The 16,890-nt window shown below is 42.5% G+C and overlaps 2 protein-coding genes across 8 annotated transcripts in view; one reads left to right on the top strand and one right to left on the bottom strand.

Moving 5' to 3' along the window:
* Positions 1-1,529, bottom strand: part of bnc2 (basonuclin zinc finger protein 2) — a 119,360-nt gene extending 117,831 nt beyond the window's left edge. For 2 of the 5 annotated variants that reach the window (XM_029850428.1, XM_029850433.1), the window contains exon 1: positions 483-1,527. In XM_029850428.1, coding sequence (XP_029706288.1) covers positions 483-485 — 3 coding nt within the window. In that variant the 5' untranslated portion in view covers positions 486-1,527. Of the gene's footprint in view, positions 1-482 lie in introns of all 5 variants that reach the window. The other 3 variants (XM_029850429.1, XM_029850434.1, XM_029850431.1) reach the window with 3 other exon arrangements.
* Positions 1,530-6,892: 5,363 nt separating this feature from the next.
* Positions 6,893-16,890, top strand: part of cntln (centlein, centrosomal protein) — a 56,978-nt gene continuing 46,980 nt past the window's right edge. For 2 of the 3 annotated variants that reach the window (XM_011612912.2, XM_029851185.1), the window contains exons 1-9: positions 6,893-7,188; positions 7,370-7,448; positions 9,802-9,890; positions 11,049-11,133; positions 12,960-13,091; positions 14,030-14,209; positions 15,435-15,568; positions 16,117-16,279; positions 16,467-16,679. In XM_011612912.2, the coding sequence (XP_011611214.2) occupies positions 7,377-7,448; positions 9,802-9,890; positions 11,049-11,133; positions 12,960-13,091; positions 14,030-14,209; positions 15,435-15,568; positions 16,117-16,279; positions 16,467-16,679 (1,068 nt within the window). In that variant the 5' untranslated portion in view covers positions 6,893-7,188; positions 7,370-7,376. Of the gene's footprint in view, positions 7,189-7,368; positions 7,449-9,801; positions 9,891-11,048; positions 11,134-12,959; positions 13,092-14,029; positions 14,210-15,434; positions 15,569-16,116; positions 16,280-16,466; positions 16,680-16,890 lie in introns of all 3 variants that reach the window. The other variant, XM_011612913.2, reaches the window with a different exon arrangement.

The following is a 16,890-nucleotide window of genomic DNA, read 5'->3' as shown; positions in this document are numbered from 1 at the left end:
GAAATCAAGCAAAACGTCGCTTGTTTGTCCTGTCAGAAGCAAAGAACAGTTTAAAGCTCTGAATTAAATGTAAGTTACATACGATTAACGTGTATTATTTAAATGGAACATTTACTCCTTCACTTCTTTTATGTCAGATAAAGTTTTCAGATTTGTTTCAGGCCTCGTCTTAAAGAGATTTAATGAGAAACACAGAAGAGCGCGAACAAAACTTAAAAGTAGCTAAAATGCTCGGTTAGTAGGGATTATTTATATTAAACGCAGTCTTGTAAAGAAAGTATAAGACACGTGAGTATGGAAATATAATTATAAAGTCGACAATTGTTCAAGAAAATGCCTCGACTAACTTTCTTTATGTCCTCATGAGTTCACAGCGCAGAAGTTGTGAGGAGGAAAAAAAAGTTGCCAGAGCCATAATTGCCTACAGTTAGGAAATTTACCTGATTTATTCAAATAAGAAGAGGCAGAAATTACATATTTACCATTGCTGCATGTTGTGTTTGACAGACCCCGCGGCTGCTGGCGCTTTTCGAACTTGGCGTCCTCCGAAAAGTCTGATTTCGCCCTCAAGTGGGGAACTTTCTCCTCTTCGAGACGCGTCGCCAGTGATTCGCCGTCGGCGTCGCTTTCACAAAGTTATCATCGCCGTTTACGACTGGTTCAGGTAGAACGGGAGAGAACAGGCAGACTTTTTATCCCCCTGGAACCTCTGCGTCCGAGCTGCGTCGCTGTGGGGCGAAAAAAAAAACGCGCGTCAAGACGTTTGGAAAGGAAGAGGAACGCCACCGCGACACTCGGTCCCCTCTTCTTTTCAAGCGGAGACAGCGGGGATCGCTGAGAGCCAGAAGCTGGGGTGTAACTGCTCCTACCTTGAGAGAAAAGCTGAATAACGCCTTCTTACACTCCCCCGGTGGTTTCCTTCTGCAGAGTCAGCGCGCTGCGCCGAAGAGAGTCTGCGGACGGGTCCGGGCGGCTGCCGCTCTTTGGCTCACCGAGTTGAAACCAGTGTTTCTGTAACCTGAGTGTAATTCCTGCTTAAGTGAGTTGTGTCAAGAGGAAGAGTGGCGTCTTTGCTGGTGAAAAATGTGCGAAACCCCCCGCAAGGAGAGGAAATTTATCCCGTGCGTATTTACTGCCGATATACAGCGGTCGAAATCTCAGCCCAGAGAGGGATTTGCGTGTTAACAATGGGCCTATAAACTTTAAATATCAGCCATAAAACTCTTAAATTCACATTTCTTCTGCCATCTTTTCCACGCTACCAGCATTTGAGCGGCGATCAGCTTCGCACTTTTCCAAACTTTCACTTTTCTCCCTCACTCTCTCTCAACTTTGTTTGCGCACACGCACGCGTCTTGCGCGCAATTAGTCAAAGGGTTGTCGGGGATGATGTGACACTGATTTTCGGGGCCGTGTCCCTAAGATCCGTCAGAAGTGGGCGCGCTCATTAAAGTTTCATTGCGCGCTTGTTTTTGCGAGGAAGATTTGCTCAAGATTTGAGTGAGACATCTCAAGAGTGAAGAGTTGAAGGAGGCGTGCGTGTTTGTGCGCGCGCGGTTGGGGGGGGGGGGGGGGGGGGGGGCGCAGAAAGAGAGACATACCGCGCTCCTCTGAGTCGCTGCTTGCCTCAGTCTGACTCCTCCGCTCGGGTGAGGGGGGCTGCTGAGTCCCAGAGCAGTCATTTCTATCAAGTCAAGCGTCTGGAAGCCCCACTTGCATGTTTGGTCAAGGGGTAAATAATAGATCAGGGATTAGGCTTGTGTAGAATTCATTCCAGGGTAACAAGCTTCTGAGGTCCCAGGATATGCATATTCATTCCTTGGCCAAGGCCATGGGAGAGCAGAGGACCATATGCCTGTCTGTTGGAGGGCTTAAACTGCTAATTAACTGAGATATTACATATGTCTGCAACAAAATAAAAATCATTTGAGTGATTGTGCAGGTGGTCAACTCTTTTTCTTTTTTTTTTTTTTGCATGCATTGACATGAAAAGATTGCAACTCTCATCTCAATCATATGTGGGGTTTACTCAGTTTTAAGATTCCCATATCCCATTTAGGAATGACTCAGATGTGTGCCTCCTCCTTTCAGGTTATTGTAGGTAACAATAGCAAAAGAATCTTCTCAAAGCCAACACAATGAACATTTTACTGGTAAAACTGATAGTTTCGTTTAATTATTTTTTTTAAATGCAAGTCACATATAAAGTATATAATTTGTGAATGCATTTTTTTAAATATAAAAACATGTCATTAACAGAATCATAAAACCTTCAGTTAGTGATAGGCTACTACCTTTTTAATAACACAAAATGGCAAAGAAATTAGATATTTATTATGTTTATTTTAACATGGAACACCTCCACAACCAGCCTCTGAGGCCCACTGGCTGGATCCTGCCCAGCTGTATTGATGTGGCGACCTGCATTACAGTCTGAACCAACATCAGTTTAGGATTTCTGCATAATAATTCACACCTTCTTCACTGGTTCTTGCAGTGTAGCTGAGCACATTTTCTTGCGCCACCTTGGTAATCAAGTAGACATTGACATTAATTTGTGCTGTAGAAGTTGCCACTAAAGGCAGCCTAATAGGGAAGTGGAGTATATGTTTATTTGTCCCTGTGACAGGATCCCGCTGCTCACTAATTATCCAGCAGGGCCCCTGATAATGAGCTATTGAACCTGCTCCTGAAATGTTCCCCCTCCTGGGAGGGCCATCAGATGCAGCATTCGTGGATCCATCAAATCCACAGAGGTCCTTGTCCTCATTAAGTTCTTCCCACTAGAGGTCCTGCAGGGTCAGTTTGATCATCGACATGAACCCTGAGAGTTTTTAAGGATAGGTTTACTGTAATAGTGAAGACAGTCACTAGGTTAAGTCATCGCATATTTGAATAGATAAGAAGGGTTAATTTTCTTAAAAATGCTAACAAAAATTGTATTCAGAGAATTTTCTGAGATTCAAAATTGGAGGGAGTGAAGACATTGGAAGTACAACAAATACTTCTCATCTAAAAGCAGTTTTCCAACATTTACTCATGACGATCAATGTCCCATGTCCTTGCTCTTCTCACTTGTACTCCTGGGAAATATGAACTTAAATACGAACTCACCACCTTAATTTACCCTTTTGAAAAGCAAAGGACAAGCTCCCCGGTGGAGGGCTCCAGGGAAATAGCCCAACTCCTTGTTCCCACAGACCCAGGGGGAGCTGACAGGGGTTGAGATGGCACACTATCTCTGCACGAGTGAGTGTGGCCCTCATGGAACTACACACACTCTCCCATCACACACACATACGTAAACACTGCTCCTTCTCAGAGGCCAACATGGATCAATTCCTCTTTTATGAGGGCTCGTGTCTGTTGAAGACGCGACCAGAAGGTCATCAGATGGGAGTCAAACAAAGGTCCACATATGACATGAACGAGGGGGCTTGTACATACTGCACGTGAGTTTGGTGGTGGTGGTGGTGGTGGTGTGTGTGTGTGTGGGGGGGGGGGGGGGGGGCATTTATGGGAGTTCAGTGATGTCTCGGTGCCAAGGGTCCCATGAGAGGAGTTTTTGAGTCAGTTCTTTTCCAATTTGTGTGCGCAGATATTACATTTCTAAATGTTGAAAATAAGGAATTAAAGTGCTAATCAATGGTTTCTCTGTCCTGGGGTTTTCTCAAGCAGTCCAAGGTCTCACACCATTGAGCACGCTCGTGCTCAAGGTCAGGAGTGACTGATAATTCTCCCACGGACTCAGGCACAATATAACATCCCTCCATAGGGCCTCACTTGAATAGCAATGTTCACAAACAAGCTTGAAAATGTCGGTTTTGCTGATTTCAGATGGTTTTTGTGGCCGGTAGGTCCAATTCAAAAGGCCTCCGATTCAACAAGAGGACATGAGACAAATAGAGCCATCACAGCACGTTGTGAGGTGACTGCATTGTTCAAAGACTTAATGTAACTCTCACATGTTGGAACGTGTCTCATTACCATGCAGAGGGAGTGATGTTGTACTAAACACTGTGCAGGTTTGACATCCCAACTGGCATTTGTACAATCAATGTTCCTTTAAAGCTGGGGGACTTGTGACTCTTTAGTAGTTATTGTCATCTCATGCACTTCCCAGGTTCTTGCCATCCCTCAGCATCAAAGCGGGGCCACATTAATGCAGACAATATCCTCACTTACCTGAGGCGGCGGGCGGAGACTGCACTTTCCCAACTCTCTGTGGAGTGTCACGTTGCGCCTCTCTTCCTTCCTCTGTCAGCATTGGCACACCGGGGCTTGTCATTTGGCTGTTGAATTTTTCATGCCGGGCGCATTTGCATGATCACAGCTCGCTGTCACTCCTTCCTGCGCTAGATTAAATGCGGCCCAGCCCTCGGAAGTTCTATGTCATTCCTCTGAGGCAACACAGAGGTGAAAAACGCGCGCTTGCTGGGACTGTCAATGCAAGAGCTGTCTTGTTTCAAGGGCTGGCCTGTTACATTTTTAACCACTGGCCAATATAAAACGATGGTTGGTTTCATTTACATTTACAGAAATGAAAGCCACTTCTGTGCCATCGCAGCTCCAGCCTAGTTCATTTTCGAGAGCACCCCAGAAGGTTGAAAACAAAACCAGCTGTGAACAGAATGCCGCATGATATTACTGATATTTATTATGACAAGAAAAGTAGCCAGATGGGTTGGTGTAATCACTCAAGCGTTTCTCCCCAAAACCCTCCACAGATCACAGGAGTCAGTGGCTTAAAATATTGTTAGAGCTCTGATTTATGTCAGCAGATATCAGATTCTTTCTCATCTCAATTTAGCATGAGTCTGACAGAGCAGCATTGTCAGATTGTCTCGATATCTACCTCTTATTTCATAATGGTGCCACCTGATGTGTTGGGGAAATTAGCATCCATACAATTATTTTATTACTGTTCCCCACTACATGTCTATGGATTTTAGGCCACATATTTGAGTTTTTTTGCAAGATTCCTGATTAAATCTATAATAATTTACTTGTACTTAGAAAAAGGATGAAAAAAGGGATTCCACTTTTGTATTTCTCGTTCAGGAGAGTCAGGGGGAAGGCGCCTGAAGTATGTGATTGGCAATATGAAAGGGCGTACTGTCTCTTTTATGCATACATGAAATGCTCTCAGATCTGGATTAATCTGTCATTAGTGGGACAGCAGGTTGGGACAGACAACACACACTTAAAAGAGGGTGGTGCACACATTGAAAGGAGCATAAACAGGCACTGTCAAAACATGGTGGGACATGTCTGTGGAACATGCAAGTCACTGGAAGTCTGTGGGGCCAGGCTGCACATATTTGGCCATGAAGAGGCAACAGTTAGGAAGGGATCCCTCAGATTACACAGAAAGTCTGCAGTAAAGAGAGGTAATGTGATTTCATATGAAGCACATGATCTGGCACGATGACTCACTCTCCAACGGTCATTATATGGAAAATGGCACCTGTAATTTTGCCATTGCCCATTTTTGTCTTTGTGTCTGAATAAATAGGCAGATGCTGTGCACCATGTATCAGTTCATTGGCTCTTAATTGTTCTGCAAATGAGGATCTTAATGAGAGGCAGTGTCTGTGGGTCAAGGAACAGCCTAATCGTGTCAAGTGCATGTGTGTGTGTTCATAACAGAGTGAGCAGATGAAACATTTGTCTGGCTGAAGGGGAGTGCCAGTCCTCATATTTCTTCATTTTCCTCCCTCACCCAGCGCTGCAGGTCTAGATAGACACATAACTACATTAACCACACAATGTGGAGTTGTCCTGTCTCACCAGCAACAGATGTCAAATGGGCCTTCATGTCTTTGTTCATTTTCTCCAGCTTGCATCAGGTTCTCAAAAGCTCCCATTATGGATTCATGATCCCAATGTGCATAATGCCTTTGACCTTACAACAGATCATTAAAAGCATATAAAACAAGGCAAGTATCAGGGGAAGCTATAAGTGTGTCTATTAAAGGAACAACAACATTTTGAAGATAAAGCACTACATAAAGATCAATATCATACCTCCATTATTCATTTGGGTGCTGATCTTTAAGAATCGCAGCTCTGTCAAACAGCACATGCATGTATGATCTATCCAGCAGATGTCTGTAATATCAAAATCATGACACTATACATTTTCATAGATATCATATGTATTTGTCATTTTTCGAAAAATCACCTCAGCTGTTTTTCCCCACACACAAACAGTGTTAGATCATTTATTTTGCAAATAGTTAATCTTTCTTATTTAAAGGATTTGCAGTCTGTTTCCATGAAAGATCTCAATCAAATACATGTTTTTGGGGTAAGGCAAAAACATTATAGGCTACTTGCTCAAATGTATTCTCTTACATTATATTGAATGGTTTGAGTGTAAACATATCGACAAGTTTGATAATCCTGTTGCGACCCTCCAAATGTGTGTACTGGACTAATCATATCTGAAATTGGAAAATTGCAGTTGCATTTCTAATCATAAAATAGTTTCCTGTCCTTTTCATAAATGATTATTTCTTTTTTTTTTTTATCGATAATGTAGAAATTTGACCACAAAATCTGATCATGAATCTATCCAGTGACTCATAACTGACCAGCAAAAACGTGCAAGTATGGGTTGAATCTATAGTGCATGGTGCAAAATTAAATACTAGGTGTATAAATAAACCCCTCTTAAAATAAATTCAATATAGTATAGCATTCAATAAAACTTTCTTCTCCAAACTATAGACTTTTTTCTCCTGGTATTTTCTTGATAAGTTTCCGTTAAACACAGTTAAGTATTTTTCCGTGGAACTTTATATATTCATGCAAACATCAGTTCTGCCGTATGTTTTAGTAGCTGTCGTAAAACGAAGCGATTACGACAGAAAACAGAAAACGGCGGGTATGTTTGAAAATAAGGTGGACGTGGGAGGAACAGATGAGCCTGAGCGTTTCTGTAGTTGTTGACAACGTTGTCATACATGAGGAAGTTAGGGAGATCCTCAAACTACTAAGAAATATTAGTAGTGTCTTCTGACGTTGCTCTTGACATTAAACTCCCTCTAGACGCAGCAGCCCACTTGAAACTGAAACTGAGAGTACTTTCGTGGCTAAAGTTAGCTAGAATAGCCACAACAACATGCCTAGTGGGAAATAGCAAAACCTCTGTTTGACTACGTTGTTAGAAGCATATTGACACGGGTAAGAGGCAACGAGTTTTGAAGTGACTTTTAAAGGTGCATTCAGCGTGTTTAAATGTCTGCAAGTATGCTAAAGTCGTCTCTTGTAGCTAACGACAGGCGAGCTGTGTTTAAGAACAGAGATGCTGCTAACGTATCCTTAAGATTCTTCTAAATGTTAGATGCCATGTCGCCCTTTTCAGTCCCAAAATGTCTGGAGATCGAAGCATGACATTGGAGGAACAAGTGAAATCTCTATCAGATGAATTAATGCAATGTCAGGTATGTATGAACATGTGACAATGAGTCGTTCTAAGAGACACAGCACAATAGCGTGAAATTGTCAAATTTACAACCATTTAGATCAGGCAGTAATGACACATGGTTAGCACACTAGTTAGGATATTTAGCTGATGCATAGAAACGAACTAACTAAAGATTACCTGTTCACTTTTCCTCCTATATGTTTTCATTTCACAGCGTTTCATTGGGATCCATAACAAACTGTTTAAACCAGTGTAAAACACTGATTTGATAGCTGGTCATATGGTGTATTAACTGAGATGCAGTTAAGTGTAACACAATCTCATGTACAGCTTCCAAAGTTAGATCTTGTTTATTTACAACGTGTCTCTCCCCCCGTGGTTGACTATATCCATTATTTCTATTACACAATGATTATCCCTACAATATTGTTCATCATTATAAGTTTAATTTCACCAGAGTACATAGCTTCACAGCTGGTTTTTGTGTTCCTCTATCTCACTGAATTAATTAAATATGCAGGGCGTAAGTGCAGTATAAGATTTAGCATTTTCAAGATGCCTTTAAGATGCCTTTAGCCTCTTATTGTTGAACTGTAACCGAGTGGATGTGAGGGATTATTGATATGTATTCACCACCAGGTGGTGCCTAATAACATGAAGGAACTTTTTACAGCATTTCTCACAACTGCGGCTGTAGCATCCAGCGTGTAGCATGTGCTGTTTCTTATAAAAACCTTAATTTTTTGCCTTTAGAAAATTTTGACACCAAAAATACTCTTGATTTTGAATAATGTCAGTTTTACAAATAAAATAATTATCTCTCTGGAGCCTGTTTTGAGTGTTCCCAAAAGTGATCTACGGTATGTCGCATCCACATAATTTTCCCAAGAATTATAAATTGTATTGTTGCTAAAAACCTCACTCCAGAATGTCTGTCCTTGAATGACACTGAACCGACATTGAGGCCACCCTTGGTGGTCTGATCTTGTGTGGAACATCAGAAAGTGTGTATCTAATAGGGACCTTTACTCTTGCAGTGTACCATTTAAATTGCAACATTTGAATACGATTGATGTCTAAAGTCTCTGGCAAGATGTACTTCAGGACTACCATTAACTACAAAGACTCGTCTCTCAGCCAGCAAATGTTCCTCGTAGACCTCGCTAATTTTATTAATATGTGGCTGAATTCCAGTGGCTGTCTTTGGTATGTTTAGCCCATGGTATCGCAGTGGCTACATTCATGTTTAATTACTAACCCTTAATCCAATACAAATTCAGTGCATGTTTAAGTACCTACATGACGGCGGAGTGCTCTTGATTAGGAATCAGGCCCATCAGTTGTCAGTGGAACTGCTAATAGCAGCCACGGGCCAGGCGGAGGAAGACCACCTATTTCGAGTCCACCGCACTGTCTTTAATTTCATCGTTAGTTCCATCGCAGAGCTGATCTTGCACGAACTCTACCCCTTCCACCCAGCTCCCACTCTGTATACACACACACCCCAGTGATGCATACAGAGATCTGCGGTCCTTCCACTTTATATGTTCAGATCATGGTCTTATCAAGGTCTGCTTATGCCATTTTGGTAAATAATTGATTAGACACTTTTGCGAAGGGGGTTAAAATTCATGTACTAATTGGAGACCAGTAGATTCCAGTGGGAGGGATGACTTTTATCTTATGATGATGTGAACATAATTCATCAGATAATTTTGTATTAGGTCGATTTGGTATAATTCTGTCTTTTAATGTCAGAAAATGTAGTTTTTAGATGTCCCTCATTAAATGTAATGTAGCTTAAAAATGTTTGAAAAACCAGTGAGACAATTTGAATTGGAAATGTGTCAGGGCCTGGCTGGGTTTCTACACTTGAAGATGACTGTCTCTGTCATCAGTTTTGAGTTTCTTTGGGGTTAGTTACTTTGGAGCTGTAGTGGAAAACATATCCGGAGCGCAGCTGATTAATAAAGGAAACACAAGCTCGACTGCTGTGTTTTGATTTGGATCCCGGCCCTCCCCAGTCATAAATAGTACATTATGACAAGTGTCAATGCTTGCTCCCCTTGAGTCGAAGGTCACATCTCAGCGATGATGATTCCCCTTAAGAGATCATGATTAGTGAAGGCAGGCCAGATCAAAACTGATTTTAGTCCGGCTATTTAAATTATTGATTGGGTATCCCTTCTGTCATATGCTAATGTCGTCGAGCGTCCCATTCATTTTTTTTTTTGTTTTCTATTAAAAAGCACTGACACATGCTGTTGCTTTCCTTCCATGTTTGGCTGTATTTTCAGACAAATTAATCATAAGATATTTATCTGTATTAGGCCGTGTTGCTGCTGACTTGCTGATTTTTAATTTTGCAGGCAGACAAGGAGTTTGTGTGGTCCCTGTGGAAACGCCTGCAAGTGGCAAATCCAGACTTGACCCAGGCTGTCAGCCTGGTGGTTGAGCGGTGAGTGGATTTTTTTTATTTTTTCAGACTGCTACCTGAAAGGCTCAACAGCCGAAAATTCCTTTATCTCACAAGTGAAGGGAAATATGTGTGAAAGTCGTTGAAGGGGTGTTTAAGGCACCTCGGCCATTCTACTAGGGTTACGACGGAATCTGGTGCAGATGCTGATTTAAGCCGTCTTATCCCCGGTCTAGCAGTTTAGCCATGGAAACCCTTTAATGAAAACACTCTTCCTGTGCTGCACTCATCGCTGACACTTGAAACACTCTTGCCAAATGCTCGCCTTTATCGGATAAATTGGGAGATAAAATATGACCTCTTTGGCAGAGTGGCTAAGCCACAGCAAACACAGTGGCATGGGAAATTTCTGGAAAGGAAATAAGAGCTTTAGGTGTTTTTACCATCGGATATATGTAATATTTTACTTTAAATTTTCTTTCAATTAGCTTTTGATGTAAGGAGTATCCCGCCTCAGCTTCCTCTTGAATTTTATCTCCACTGTTAACTTTTTTCAGTCTGAGTTGTTACTAGAGCACTAATGGGGTAAATCACCGTGCAGCAGCATGCAGAGAGTTCTTCAATACTAGGGCCTCCTTTTTCCACACCCTCTTCAGTTTCTTTATCGGCCCAGAAGAAAACCCATCAAAGTGTTCTGGTCCCCTGTGACTGGTGGGGATAACATGCACCCAGAGAGTGTGTGTGTGTATCGTATCACCTGATGCGCAGGAGGATATTGACATGGTAATTGTGTCGACTCCAGTCAAGCGCCGGTGCCCGCTGGGAACTGCCATGCGCCCTCCCCTTTCTGTGTGGATCTTGTAGAGTGATTGGTTGGATGCTCAGGACATGGTGAACACAGCCCAGTATACAAGAAGGAGGAGTGTACCGAGGTCAGCCTGCATTACGGCTCCTTCGGGGATGCTGCATACTTATTTCAGTGTCTGTCAGGGGAGTGGGATGATCAGAAGAGCAAGTGATGAGTGGAGGGAATGGGTGGCCCCTGGTGGCCTGAAGTAGTTGAAACAAACGGGGCCCCAAATGACAGCTTGTATATGGCTCCCCTAAAAGTTCATTATGAGAAAAGAGGTGATTGTGAGCTGGAGAAAAAAAGTTCAGCAACTCTTGTCTTGCTTAATATGTTTCCTCTCTTTTTACTAGTGAAAAGCACAAAGCTGAGATGAGAGACAGGAAAGTGTTGGAGATCCTCCAGTTCAAAGACCATATGATAGAGGAGCTGGAACAGGTATGGTATGGTTTTTCTTTGTGGCATATATCCTCAAAAATAATTCACTTATTACATGTAAAAGCTCATCAGCAGCACAGCTCGTCTATGTTTAACTAAACACCTCCATCATTTTAATTCTTTTGTCTCCTCATTTATTCATTTTTCAACCTGAACAATATTCCTTGATCAGATGATGGCAGACAATAATAACGCCACTAATCTAATTTTCTCTACATCATCATCATCACTTCATTGAATCAACTGTCAGTCCCCTTCATTAGTGTCCCTCACTGAGAGTCATGTTCATACTTAATGAGACTGGCTGCAATGGAGTCATCAGCCGGTGCTTTTTCTCCCTCAGCCGAGCAATAGTTACCGCCTGTATGAAACCAGATCACGTCATCACGTCGCGTTTCTATGTAGATGTAAGCGATTTTCATCACTGAAGCCAATAAAGTTGTTTTCACACATGTAATCAGAAAAAGTGATACAGAATTTCTTCTTGGAAAAATCAGTGATCCTGAGCGGCTATAAATATGTTGACCTGTAGTATTGTGTTGCTTTATGTGCAAAGTTAATCTCAGGACTGATAATTATCAGTCCCGGGATTTATTTTTACAAAAAATTGTCAAAGAAATAGCCAAAGTTGTTATCTCAATCAAATCAAATCAAATCAATCTTTATTTATATAGCGTCTTATACAATCAAAATTGTTTCAAGGCGCTTTCCAATACAAATGATCTCCCGGAAAGTGAGAAAACTTCCTATATGGAGTCTCATTTATGGGTCTGAGCTCTGTGCTGTGTCATTGGTCATCATTTCTGCACTTTTGAGCCATACATGCCCAAATAGTGAATAATTGGATTCGAGATTGAGATTTGACTTGTGAACCACGGTCCACTGAATCCGCAGAGGCTCTTACTCTCCTTTTAATATCTTCACTGTCCAACTTTGATAAGGATTTTTTTTTATATATCTGCTGCTCTTTGCCCCCCTTTTTTCCACACCTTTCCATTTTTGTAACATAATTAGCTCTCATATTTGAACTGCACTGGGAAATTTCAAATGCTAATCTTTCTGTCCGAGACCTCTTAATTTGGCCGAACCCCTCTTTTTTTCTTTTCTATCAATTGAGCACTGGCGGGGTTCAAATTGTTCTTGTCTAACTCATTATCAACGTTTGAATTTATTTTCCGCTCTCCAGTATAAATCTCTATTAAAGCCCCTCTGTTCTTAGTGCAGCAAGCTAAGAGTAGTGAGGAGCGCTAAATCCACTATCTGGATATATCTGAGTGATTCCCCCCCTTCAACATGGCAATTAATTGCATCCCAGAGCACAGTGTTATTTGAGAAGAGGGGGTACCCACAGAAGGCTGTGGATTACCAGGCCAATGTCAAACCCCAGCTGATGCAGTGTTAAGAAGCCAGCCTTGTCTCGCTAAGGCCACAAAGGCTACCAAAAACCATGAAGCAAAGCAATGCCAGCATAATATTTTGTGACACACGTTTAATAAATCAGTTTGACTGTGACCACAATGTAACGGCAAATTCAAAGAAACTCCTGAGTCGATGAAAACCTAATTTTTGAACGTTTTCTTGTACAACGTTAATAAGACATTTAATATAACACCCTATTGGGAGTTTTCGTAATTACCACTCTTTTTAGTGTTACAGATTTTTTTAAATTACTTTTAATGAGTGGCATCTTTGAACTCCTTAACTTTTCCTAATTTTGACTCTGGAGAGAACAAAACCCAGTTTTCCAAGACTTGGACGCATGATGTAACCTGTGGCTCCGTTTCCCTTTTCGTTGTGTTTGTGCCTTTTCTCGCCGTCTCCCGCAGAAAGTGGTGGCGCAACAGCAGGAGATGGAACGCCTGGCGCCGAAGAAGACGACAGTGGACGATCAGAGTGCTCTGATGAAGGAGCTGACGGCGCTCCGAGAACAAACGCTCAATAACAGTCAAGAACTAAAGGTTGGTGGAACAAATCTGAGGTGGGCAAGAGAAGATGGATGGATTGATGGGTGTGGGCCTCAGAGGTGGAAAGCCTTTTTTTCTGTGTACCACTGAACACGACAGGTCCCCTGAGCCGTTAACCACTGGCATTAGAATCACTGAGAATGGATAGAAGAAGAGTCATCCCGGGAGCATTGTGTCTCTGGGTCTTGGATTCTTTCCTCCTCTTATGTCTTTTTAACCAAGCTGTCCCATCCCATTCTCCTTTTAGTCTTATTTCTTTTTATTTCCAACAGAGAATTCTTGGCAGTTGAGAAGTCCCTGTGTATGTGTACGAAAGAGGAGGATGGAGAGGGAGGAAAGCTGGTTGTTAACTTGCAGATTAATACTTAATGACTGCTTCAGTGGGGGAAAGTGAAAAGTGTGCACGTAATAGTGTGGCTTCTCCCTAATTATGCTTAGATAGGACCTGGGTATGATTAATTGATAAAGGAATGCTCCTCATACCGTCTTGGCGAGGTCTCATGGTGAGAAATTGTAGGGGACAGCATCAAAGGAGACCTGGGTTGAGTCTAATGGGTCTTGGAGCATTCACCATTCTCATTAGGAGCCTGTCATTAAAGTCGACAGACTGGCCCCTGCACCTGCGTGAGCCCGACTCTTGCGGCACGACTCGCCTCTCGCCAGCATCTGGCCACGTGGGCCCGGTCATACGGCAGCACCAGGTGACCTTGGCTAATCAACAGCCCATATAGGGGGCGTCTGTAGTCAAGTCAGTCTGCTGTTTACATATTCATCTCAGTCTCAGCCCCACAGGTTGCTTTTTCCTTTTGTATTTGTCTCTTACATTTTTTTAATCTCTCAGTTTGAAGCCCTGCCTGTTCTGTTTCTCTCCGTCAGTCGCTACTGTTTATCTGGCCCTCCTGACCCTCTGCTCTCCTTCTTCTGTTATCTAGGAATTGAAGCAGGAGAGCAGGATGAAGGAGGAGGAGGAACGGCAGGTGGTGCTGGCTCTGGAGAAGGAGAAAGAGGGATTAACGTCCTGCTGTGCCACCCTGCGAGCTGACCTGGAGGAGAAACAGAGGCAGGCCAACAGGCAACAAGAGCAGATTGATGCTGCCCAGACCAAAGTCAAGGTACGAGCGCGGGGACAGACGGCGCCATTAAAAAACACACCATCTTTTTCTTTTGCATTCCTTGAACTGTCTGATGATGTCTGATCCTTCATCCTTTTTCTTCCTCAGCATATGAATATGAAAAGGCATCAAAAACGCATAATTTAATTTTGCGGAGTTCACATTCAAAGGAAAGAAAAATTACAATTCAGCGAGCAGAGAGAGAGAGCGGAGGTTACACTTATGTGGTGGTAAATGAATTGAGATGGCTGAAAACTTATAATGAACTTTTGTGAAAACATTTGTGTGTAGGTGAATGAATCACAGATGTTTCTGTCATTAATTCCTCCTGAACTTTAACCAAGGAGTTTTGTGAGTATCCTTCCTCAGCCTCTGCGGGGATTGTAAACAACTATGAGAGCGAAGTGGCTCTTCAAACATTCAAACAGTCCAATTTCCTCGAATTCTAATTGACATTTCATCAATCTACTGGGTGACATCTCCTCACACCAGTCATTTGCCTTTCAAAACCCAAGTTCCAAGACACCCCTCGTCCTCCCTTGTAAGCTAACGCTTTGTACGCCAGTCGAATGATGGCAGGCAGAAAGTCTTGAATAAGTCAGGGCTGCAGAGTAATTACACTTGGATTGGATGAAGCCCAGGAACTCACCTATGCACATCCATCACAGCCTAAGACACTCCACCTGTTCCTTTCCTTTTTTTTTGTATCACACTTCAATTCTGAAATATGGAGATGGAGAACATGGGTGATGCTGTGGATACATCATGCCAATTTGTTTGACATGGCAAAGGCTTTGCGCAGCGATGAAAAATTAACTAGCAGAGATGGAGAAGCGATGCCTGCTGCGTTACGTCTCGCGCTCTCCCAAATTTAAATGAGTTATTGCTGTTTAAACCACCTTTTGGTGTTTGTTTTTTAATTAGTTACCAGACGATCTGGATCATTGTTCTTTTTGTTCCTAAGTGTTGAATGATTGAATGAGCTTTTGTCATTTGTTATAGTGGTGATGATGCTTTGCAACACATTTTAGACATGCTAGGGTATTCACCTTCGTCTACTTTCTTAATTAAACTTGTCTGTAACTTGTCCAACACCTTGTTTGATGGCCTCCTGCGAAACGTGCTTTTTGAGTCCTCGCGGTTATCGAATTTGATCGACAATGGTTCGTGATACTTTGACTTATTTTATCGAACCTGCATCTATTGTTTTGTTCTTCTCCATCAGCAACTGGAAGAGGAACTGCACAACTCTTGGCAACAGCTGTCCGGCTTGCAGAGCCACTGCAGCGACCTGGAAGACCAGCTTTCCTCTAAAGAAAAGGAAGCAGCAGCAACAGAGGCCCAACTCATTCAACTTCAGTACGGTGAAAACATCCCACTTTAGAGTCTTTTCTCTCTTTCTTTTTATCTGCTTACAGCCTATATGTGCATATTATATCAGAGCAAAATGCGTGCCGCTCTCCGCACTAAGGCTTGTGGGTGTCACAGGCTTCTCCCACTCAGGCTCACATAAAGCCACTTGATAAGCCCTGCATAGTGCATGTGCTTTAAAAAAGGAAGAAAAGGGAAAACGGGGCAGGCTTTGGTTAAGCTTTAGTCGATATGATAAAAACTGTGAGAACTGTAGGAGTCTTAGTGGTAAGCTCAACCTTTTTTAACTACTTTTCTGTTTTAATGCCAGAGGCACTCTGATGTGTCAGTCACACCTGGGCTGGAGACCGGTCTTAAGGTTTTAGCTCGGCGATTAAAGGTGTCCTTATAAGTTAGTAAAACGCTTTGTGCGGATTCCTTGGGGCGCACAGGTTTCACTCTGATGTTGTGATTTTTAAACGAGAAAACATCATGTCTCACAATCACGATGCATCTTATAAATTCATATAACCTGTTTTGTCTATGTGTGAATGTAGACGTGACTATGCAGAGGTGCAGACGCTCTACAGACAGAGTGCAGCACATGCAGCTGAGCAGAGCCAACTGATCAAGCAACTGGAAGGACTCAACCTGGATACACAGAAAGTCCTGAGGAACCAAGAAGAAGCACATACTGCTGACGCCTCGTCCTATCAGAGGGTAATCGCACATTTGTACACATGTAGAGCCTCAAATCTCATTTCAGCTACTATTAATATACCCTCTGCTGAGTCACTATAGCCTCTATCTAAATGGGAAAGGACTTTTCCTACTCTGTTCCTAAATTCTTCTTGTGGTGTCCTCCTGCCTTTTCTACTGTTTTATTTATGTTTATTTCGGTGGGTAGCTGTACACAGAGTTGAGTCAGTGCTACCAGGCCCTCGTCTCGAGCGAGGCCAACCTCCGCCAAAGTCACCAGGAGACGTGTGCTCTGCTGGCGCAGAGGGACAAGGACACCTTGCAGCTTCAGTCCCAGCTACAGCAGCAACAAATCCAGCTGCAGCAGCAGGCTGAACCCACCACCATCCAGCCCTCATCAGCCAAACAAACCAACTTTAAGGTAATTACAAGTCTTTGTCCTCAACAGAAGCCTCTTTAAAGTTTATCAGGTGCTTTGAATTTTTTTTTTTTAGTTTAAACAGTGATTTCTTTCTTAATCCTTACAGCAACAGATGCTTTAAAGTTGTTCCATAAAAAGTGTCATTGTGATCCATCTGTCAGTCAAATGTTTAGTGTAACTGTAAATATAAGGCAGGATGGAGGTTGATTAG

This window comes from Takifugu rubripes, chromosome 17, assembly GCF_901000725.2.
Source record: "Takifugu rubripes chromosome 17, fTakRub1.2, whole genome shotgun sequence".
Lineage (NCBI taxonomy): Eukaryota > Metazoa > Chordata > Actinopteri > Tetraodontiformes > Tetraodontidae > Takifugu > Takifugu rubripes.
This window is presented reverse-complemented; position numbering and strand designations above follow the sequence as displayed.